The following is a 9,847-nucleotide window of genomic DNA, read 5'->3' on the forward strand; positions in this document are numbered from 1 at the left end:
ATATACAAACGCGAGTGCTTACATCAAACTTCATTTCTATATATCGATCTATAAGTAGATAGATATGCATGCATACATATATGTATGGATATGTATATACATACTAGAAACATACACAGAAACACTCACAAACACATACTCAGTATAATGCGAAATAAACGAATTTAATATTTCAACTCGATGATATGACTCCGAGACTCTTTTCAAGTAGAATCAGCAGGTATGCCTTGCGGTATTATTAGGTCTATAGAATTGCTATACATGAAAAGGAAATGCCCTTTTTTTTTTTTTTTTAAACATAACTCCTACAAAGCATATAATTTAGTTAAAGGTTTGGCAGATGATGACACCAATGGTGAACAAGGGGGAAAAAAAAGACCTTTAAAAAAGATGAAAATACAACTAGAAATTAGACAATCTCCCAGTTCCACCGAAGCGATCATCTTGGCCGAATAAACTCATCCATAGTGATGTCCACAAAGATATCCTTAGCCACAATCATATCCACAATAACCGCCGTACCCGCCGTAACCGCCAAAACCGTCAACCAAAGTGCCTCGTCTGCGATCCTGACTTTGCGCTTGTCGCCTGTCCTTTGTTAAGTTGCGCGAATGCGTGGGACGCCCCCAGCAGGAGGGGCGAGAACAGAAAGGTTAGGCGGGAAATATCTATACATACACACAGGCACACACATATACGTATATATTCATATCTATGTATGTAAATATACATACATCTATAATGTATATATATATGTATCTATCTATATTGCTTTTGTATTGTGTTGTGTTTATGTGTATGTGTGCGTGTGTACGTGCGCACGCGCGCGCGCGAGAGAAGAGAGGCGAGGAAGACCAAGAGGGTGTGCGTCAAATAGCAACAAGCAGAATCTTGGGGGGAAAAATGCATCAACCGCTCTTCCAGAAACTACTACACTTATCACTCCCCCTCCCCCATGGGAACGGGGTAGGGGGCATGAGGCCAGGCAAGGGAGGGTTGAGGAGGGGGGGGGGGGCATTGGGGAAAATGGGGTGGGTTTTTTCCCTTGTAGTAGGAGGGTAAAGGTGGGGGGGAGGGAGAAGTCGTATATATAAAGCAAAGGATCGTATTAGGAGGTAGTTCCGCCGCAGACGCGAGCTAACCTTACCGCCTTTTTTCGGTTTACGAATTTCGCCGCTAGAGTGAGTCTTGTTTTGGATTTTGTGTTTAGTGATTATGTTGTTTTGCATGTGTTTGAAACTCTGATATTTACACACACACACACACACACACACACACATATATATATATATATATGCATGTATATATGCGTGTGTATATATGTGTTATATAAATACACACACACGCATATATATATATATATATATATATATATATATGTATGTGTGTGTAATCATATGCAGATAGATATATATTCATGTATATACAATGTTGCACAGGCACCCATATGTATGTGCATTGTATAATTAATTGACACAGCTATTAATAAAATTAAATAGCTAAGAATGTGATATTATTATGAATACTCTCACTGTAACCAAATCCACACCAACAGATGATAAACCCCTTGTCAATTACCAAAAACATCAACATTATGTTGAAACCGGAACTATACATACATCTCAGTCCTTTTCCTAACATGACTGCAACAGTTAGTGCGAAAGAAAAATAAACACACCTGTAGCAAAAGGTCCATCATCACAAGTTGAACACATCACATTCCTCATTTGTCTTCTTCATCTTCCCTTGTTGTCTCTGTTTATCTTCCCTCTGCTCTTGCCCTTGCTATTTCCGTTTCTTCCACTGTTGACGGTTCCCTTGCTGTCTCTGTTTCTCTTTCCTTCTCTATTACCTTGCTGTTCCTGTTTCTTCCACTATTGCCGCTTCCCTTGCTGTCTGTTTCTATCCCCTTCACTGTTTTCCTTGCTAGGACTACTAGCCGCTTGGCCGATTCACTACCAGCGTCCTAACGAGCCCGTGTTTCTGTCCTCAGATGCTACGTCACGTGGTCCAGTTGGCAGTGGTGTTGGCCGTTGTGTGCCTGTGCGTGGCCCTCCCTCAGTCCCAAACCCAGGGCCGCCAAGGACAGGGCCAAAACAGGTTCTTCTTAGGCAACTTCCTCGGTGCCGCTCAGGGTGCTTTCCAGGGCGCTGTGTCTGGCTTCGCAAATCCGTATGGAGGTTATTACAACAACTTCAACAGGCCCTATTACAACAACTTCAACTACAACCCATATGGTGGCTACAACTACTATGGATAAGGAGTACGTGGTGGCTGGACGTATGACCCGTACCTCTCGTAGAAGCTTTGTTCTGTAGGTTTACTTTCAATAAAACTGAATTGCATCTTAAGACCATTTATCCATCCGACCATAAGTGATAGTGAAATCTAAATGGTTTTCTGCTGACTGTATTTCACATCAAGTGTCTCGTTTTCAAGTTCAAAGTCGAGTAAATTAACAAATTCAAGTAGACTGATAAGTAATTTCAAGATGACTCAAGGAAACCATTCACAAGTCGAATGTTGAGAACCAAGTCGAGCAACAGTTCCACATATTTTACGTTATATAGGCAGGGTCGAGTAGATCTTCCTGACTAAATCTTACCGAATAAATAAGGCACTGTAACTAGCCTTAAGAAAACTTTGGGATACACAAGTAGATTAATGTCATGTTATACAACTCGATTGAAAGTGGACTCCAGTAGTGCCTCTTTGTTGGATACATAGAAACATCAACTACTCGTGACTCAACTAACATCTCTCTAGCATTTTAAAAGTTCGTGTCATAATCTTTGTTTATTTGTTACGTTAACATTTGAATTCCGGTCCTTCCTTAGATGTGATTGGCTGTTTGTAGGAGGTGACAGTTAAGTGATAACGAATACAATTGTATGTGTATTTATTACTGTTGCACTGGTAGAGCCCTGCATTTGCAATTGCAAGATCTCAGTTCGCGTTCTGCAGCAGTTCCCCGTCGTGTGAATTCTGCCATCAGGTGGGTTCAAAATCGAGCCAAAAATAAAATCAACAAAAAGATTAAAGAAGAACGAAGAGGAAGAAAAATAAAAAGACAAATTAGAAGACGTAGAAGGAAAAAGAAGAAGAAAAACATGTTCCTGAGATTTAAAGTGTGTCACTCCCTTAAAGATTTGACCGCAGACATGTACATGAATGGGACCTGCTTTGACTCTGGTGACATGAATAGTTATGCCAAGAAAGAGAAAGAAAAAGAAATCAAGTGCTAGGGGTAATTCCACGCACGCCCAGTAATCCAAATGCTGTAGAGGGGGGCCTACGATTCAGGGAGAGGGAAGAAGGTCTTTGAATCAGGGAGAGGGAAGAGGGGGGTCTATGATGAGACGGAAAGATAGGACTACGGAGCGACATGAAAGAAAAAGAAAACCGAATGCTAAAAAAAAAAAAATAATAATATCAGAAGTAGGTGGAGAAGATTAGCCAGGGATGGAGACCCTATATGACAAAAGGACAATACAGGGTGAAAAAAAAAACCGTAGAAAAGGAACAAATTAATAAGAATAAGGGGGGGGGGGGGCATGAACCCTGTCACCCCCCACCCCTTTTCCAGATAATTCTAGATTTTCATTATTTTTTTTTTTTTTTTTGTACATGCTACGTTCATGTTCAGCGGCAATGACTCACGAGGCAAGACAGATATGGAGGAATAAAACCATAGCGACTGGTTTTATTGATCTATATATACATACATACATAAATATCTTTCTATCTATCTATCTATTTATCGATCTATATATATACGTAAATATATATACGTATACATATATACATATATACGCATTTAAACACACACACACACACACACAGGCACACACACACACACACACGCACACACGCACATATATATATTGTATATATAATGTATAGATCTATAAATATATACAAATGAAAGTGCTTACATCTAACTTTATTTCTATATATCTATCTATAAGTATATAGATATGCATACATGCATATATGTATGGATATGTATATATATACTAGAAACATACCTACAAACACTCACAAACACACACTCAGTATAATGAGAAATAAACGAATTTAATATTTCAACTCGGTGATATGACTCAGAGACTCTTTTCAAGTAGAATCAGCGGGGTCTGTGATGAGGTATTATTAGGTGTATAGAACTACTATACATAAAAAGGAAATGCTTTTTTTTAAAACATAACTCCTACAAAGCATATTATTTAGTTAAAGTTTTGGCAGACGATAACACCAATGGTGAACAAGGGGGAAAAAATAGACCTTTAAAAAAGATGAAAATACAACTAGAAATTAGACAATCTCCCAGTTCCACCGAAGCGATCATCTTGGCAGAATAAACTCATCCATAGTGATGTCCACAAAGATATCCATGGCCACAATCATATCCACCATAACCGCCGTGACCGCCGTAGCCGCCAAAACCGTCAAACCAAAGTGCCTCGTCTGCGATCCTGACTTTGCGCTTGTCGCCTGTCCTTTGTTGGATTGCGCGAGTGCGAGGGACGCCCCCAGCAGAAGGGGCGAGAACAGAAAGGTTAGGCGGGAAATATCTATACATACACACAGGCACACACATATATGTATATATATATATATTTATATCTATGTATGTAAATATACATACATATATAATGTATATATATGCATCTATCTATATATATATACTCATATATTCACATTGCTTTTGTATTGTGTTGTGTTTGTGTGTATGTGTTTGTGTGTACGTGCGCGCGCGCGTGAGAGAGAGATAGACAGAGAAGAGAGCGAGGAAGACCATGAGGGTGTGCGTCAAATAGCAACAAGCAGAACCTTGGGGGAAAAAATGCACTTTGGACAGCTCTTCCAGATGCTACTACATTTATCACTCCCCCTCCCCCATGGGTACGGGGTAGGGGGCATGAGGCCAGGCAAGGGAGGGTTGAGGTGGGGGGGCATTGGGGAAAATGGAGTGGGTTTTTCCCTTGTGGTAGGGGGGTAAAGGTGGGGGGGAGGGAGAAGTGGGGGAGAAGTAGTATATATAAAGCAGAGGATCGTGTTAGGAAGTAGTTCCGCCGCAGACGCGAGCTAATCTTACCGCCTTTTTTTCGGTTTACGAATTTCGCCGCTAGAGTGAGTCTTGTTTTGGATTTTGTGTTTAGTGGTTATGTTGTTTTGCATGTGTTTGAAACTCTAATATTCACACACACACACACACACACACACATATATATATATGCATGTATATATGTATATATATATATATATATATGTTATATAAATACACACATATATATGTATATATATATGGATGTATAATTGTATGTGTGTGTAATCATATGCAGATAGATATATATTCATATATATACAATGTATATATGTATATATATTAATATATATAGGTGGGCTGATAAATATCTGTACATATATAGCACAGGCACCCATATGTATATGCATTGTATAATTAACACAACTATTAATAAAATAAAATAGCTAAGAATGTGATATTACTACGAATACACTCACTGTATAACTAACCAAATCCACACCAACAGATAATAAACCCCTTGTCAATTACCAAAGACACCAGTATTATGTTAAAATTAGAACATTACATACATTTTTCCTAACATTACTGCAACAGTTAGTGCGAAAGAAAAATAACAAACACACCTCTAGCGCAAGATCCATCATCATAAGTTGAACACAAAATCACATTCCTCATTTTTCTTCTTCATCTTCCCTTGTTGTCTCTGTTTCTCTTTCCTCCTCTATTATCCTTGTTGTTCCTGTTTCTTCCACTGTTGCCGCTTCCCTTGCTGTCTGTTTCTATCCCCTCCACTGTTTTCCTTGCTAGGACTACTAGCCGCTTGGCCGATTCACTACCAGCGTCCTAACGAGTCCGTGTTTCTGTCCTCAGATGCTACGTCACGTGGTCCAGTTGGCAGTGGTGTTGGCCGTTGTGTGCCTGTGCGTGGCCCTCCCTCAGTCCCAAACCCAGGGCCGCCAAGGACAGGGCCAAAATAGGTTCTTCTTAGGCAACCTCCTAGGTGCCGCTCAGGGTGCTTTCCAGGGCGCTGTGTCTGGCTTCGCCAATCCGTATGGAGGTTATTACAACAACTTCAACAGGCCCTATTACAACAACTTCAACTATAACCCATATGGCGGTTACAACTACTATGGATAAGGAGTACGTGGTGGCTGGATGTATGACCCGTACCTCTCGTAGAAGCTTTGTTCTGTAGGTTTACTTTCAATAAAACTGAATTGCATCTTAAGACCATTTATCCACCCGACCATAAATGAAAGTGAAATCTAAATGGTTTTCTGCTGACTGTATTTCACGTCAAGTGTCTCGTTTTCAAGTTTAAAGTCGAGTAAATTAAGAAATTCAAGTAGACTTATAAGTAATTTCAAGATGACTCAAGGAAACAATTTACAAGTCCAATGTTGAGAAGCAAGTCGAACGTTATGAAATTAGCAACAGTTCCACATATCTTACGTCATATAGGCAGGGTCGAGTAGATCTTCCTGACTAGATCTTACCGAATAAATAAGGCCCTGTAACTTGCCTTAAGAAAACTTTGGGATACACAAGTAGATTAAGAAAACAAAGCATATGTCATGTTATACAGCTCGATTAAAAGTGGACTCCAGTAGTGCCTCTTTGTTAGATACATAGAAACATCAACTACTCGTAGAGCCGTGACTCAAGCAACATCTCTCTAGCATTTTAAAAGTTCGTGACATAATATTTGTTTTTTGGTTACGTTAACATTTGAATTCCGGTCCTTCCTTAGATGTGATTGGCTGTTTGTAGGAGGTGACAGTTAAGTGATAACGAATACATTTGTATGTGTATTTATTACTGTTGCACTGGTAGAGCCCTGCATTTGCAATTGCAAGATCTCAGTTCGCGTTCTGCAGCAGTTCCCCGTCGTGTAAATTCTGCCATCAGGTGGGTTCAAAATCAAGCCAAAAATAAAATAAACAAAAAGATGAAAGAAGAACGAAGAGGGGAAAAAAAAAAAAAAACATGATCCTGAGAGAGATTTAAAGTGTGTCACTCCCTTACGGATTTGACCCCAGACATGTACATGAATGGGACCTGCTTTAACTCTGGTGACATGAACAGTAATCCAAATGCTGTAGAGGAGCTAAGAGCTTGAATAATGTATCGCTTGTAGAATGGAAGGGTAGTTACACACATAATTCTTATATAACCTATACATATACAGTATACTTATATATATGTATATATATACACACATATATATATATATATACTTATATATATACAAACATATATATACCTACATATACATATATATACACACATATATATACTTAAATATACATATATATACTTACATATACATATATATACTTACATATACATATATATACTTACATATACATATATATACTTACATATACATATATATACTTACATATACATATATATACTTACATATACATAAATATCTCTACATATGTATGCATATAATATAAATACACAAATTAACTGAATGAATATATATGTGTATGTGTTTATATCGAGCTTTATTTCCATCTATCCATTCATAAGTAGATAGATATGTAAACATACAGATATGTATGTATATGCATACACACTACACACACACGATTACACACACGGACGCACTCAGTATAAAATTAAATAAACGGAATTAATATTTCAACTCAGTGATATGACTAACCCAACCAATGACTATAATTCTAATTACCTGACAGTATACTTATGTCTGCAGATGTATAATGATTTGTAAAAATTCAAATGCAGTATTTTTGTTCATTTACAGGCAAGTGATTGATTGATTTTTGTTTTGTTTTTGGTGACTTTTTTTCTTTCTTAGTGAATTGGAGAATTATAGTGCTAGTAAAAGGATTTACATTTTTTTTTTTTTTTTTTTTAATCTTCATTGATATATTTGAATGGAATGACAAACGAAAGAAACTGTTTATGTAATAGTTATGTTTTTATCAACGTATATATATTTCTTATATAATGGTAATGGTAAAGGTTTTTCTTCTGAGAATCAAGTTGTGATATGAAAAATACATACTTCTTTCCTTATTTGACTAATATAAGATAATTAATTTCCCCTCACGTTGAAACAAAACACAAAATTGCTTAGACAAAATTTATTGCGAACCGTACAAATTAATAAGACAAAATCAAAATGAAAGGCCTTAGATAGAGAGTGAAAGGGAAAAAAAAAGACTTTTTTTTTATTACAGAAATGGTGAAAAAGAAAACGTAAAACCTTCAATGAATATGAAAAAAAAAAAAAACAGTTACAAATTAGACAATAACCGAACTCAGTTCCACCGACGCGATCATCTTGGCCGGATAATCTCAACCATAGTGATATCCATAAGGGTACCCATGGCCATAACCGCCGTAACCGCCATAACCGCCGTAACCGCCATAACCGCCGTAACCGCCATGACCGCCAAAACCGCCCAAACCGCCAAAACCGCCGTAGCCGCCATAACCGCCCAAACCACCAAAGCCAAAGTGCCTCGTCTGCGTTCCTGACTTTGCGCTGGTCGCCTGTGCCTTCACGAGTGCGAGGGACGCCCCCAGCAGGAGCGCCATCAGAAGGATGGCGAGGCGGTTCATCTGCAGGAAGGACGAGAACAGAGAAGTTAGGCGGGAAATATGCATACATACCTACATATATATATATATACTTACGTATATATAAATGTACATATCTATATATCTATATTTATGTGTATGTATATATACACATACATATATATGTATATATATGTAGACACATAAATATAAATATATACATATATGTATATATACACATATAGGTATATATATATGCATATATATACACTTATATATATACACACACACACACACTTATATATATATATGTATATATATATGTGTATATGTATATATATAAGTTATATATGTATATACATATATATATATATATATATATAGAGAGAGAGAGAGAGAGAGAGAGACTTATATATACACATATACTTACATTTATATATATATATAATGTCTATATATACCTATATATATATATATATATATATATATATATATATATATATATATATATATACTTATTTACACACAACGCATCCAGTTGTTTATCTATCAATCTCTGCATCTGCACATATAATGTATACCATTCTCTATAACACAAAGCTAACAATACCTTTATTGTATATTACGTAATCCATCTTATTTTCGCTTCTTTTATCAGTAAAATATTACCCTATGCAGAAAAGGGTATACGTGAATTCCAACGCGTCAGTTACATCATCTCGTGTCGTGAAGTTATCTATTCTCAATTTTGCCTCAGTTATACCTTTCTCCACACCTGTCTTAACGAACACTGTTCATATAACCATAGACTTTATAACACACATCCCTACCAAAATGCATACGGACACATCTACTTACATAAATACACATATACACAGGAATGTATCAGAACGCTGCTAAGGCACTTTTTACGTTAATGGTATTTATCACAGGGCAGGATAAACTCGATGGTTTACTGTACATCTTCGCTTAAGATTCACGGTACATATAATTATTTGTGTTGTTATTTGTAGTTTTTGTAGACGACCCATTTTCTTAGTGTGTAATATACTGTTTTTGGATACGCAGTTATTGGATAAAGCCACTGCATGTGCATGATGGTGTGTGTGTGTGTGTGTGTGTGTGTGACTGAAGAGCTGACCTATTCCTTAACAACCAAACAATTTGAATGAAAGACAAAAAAAGCTCCCATGGCTGCTATCAAAAAAAAAATATGAGCTCTGCAATGGTAAAAAAAACAAC

General features: G+C 37.1%; 3 protein-coding genes across 3 annotated transcripts; 2 read left to right on the forward strand and 1 right to left on the reverse strand.

The window, feature by feature from the left end:
* The first annotated feature begins 1,124 nt into the window (after positions 1 to 1,124).
* Positions 1,125 to 2,347, forward strand: LOC125024521 (heterogeneous nuclear ribonucleoprotein D-like). Its single transcript, XM_047612312.1, has 2 exons — positions 1,125 to 1,181; positions 1,994 to 2,347. The coding sequence occupies exon 2, from the start codon at positions 1,994 to 1,996 to the stop codon at positions 2,258 to 2,260; it is 267 nt and encodes an 88-aa protein (XP_047468268.1). The 5' UTR covers positions 1,125 to 1,181; the 3' UTR covers positions 2,261 to 2,347.
* A 2,729-nt stretch (positions 2,348 to 5,076) lies between these two features.
* On the forward strand, positions 5,077 to 6,272 carry LOC125024529 (heterogeneous nuclear ribonucleoprotein D-like). Its single transcript, XM_047612323.1, has 2 exons — positions 5,077 to 5,133; positions 5,921 to 6,272. The coding sequence occupies exon 2, from the start codon at positions 5,921 to 5,923 to the stop codon at positions 6,185 to 6,187; it is 267 nt and encodes an 88-aa protein (XP_047468279.1). The 5' UTR covers positions 5,077 to 5,133; the 3' UTR covers positions 6,188 to 6,272.
* A 2,108-nt stretch (positions 6,273 to 8,380) lies between these two features.
* On the reverse strand, positions 8,381 to 9,568 carry LOC125048361 (claw keratin-like). Its single transcript, XM_047647025.1, has 3 exons — positions 9,562 to 9,568; positions 9,319 to 9,395; positions 8,381 to 8,647 (listed from the first exon to the last, which is right to left on the reverse strand). Exons 1-3 carry the CDS (start codon positions 9,566 to 9,568, stop codon positions 8,381 to 8,383), a joined length of 351 nt encoding a protein of 116 aa, XP_047502981.1.
* Between the last annotated feature and the right edge of the window lie 279 nt (positions 9,569 to 9,847).

Source organism: Penaeus chinensis, chromosome 43 (genome assembly GCF_019202785.1).
Source record: "Penaeus chinensis breed Huanghai No. 1 chromosome 43, ASM1920278v2, whole genome shotgun sequence".
Classification (NCBI taxonomy): domain Eukaryota; kingdom Metazoa; phylum Arthropoda; class Malacostraca; order Decapoda; family Penaeidae; genus Penaeus; species Penaeus chinensis.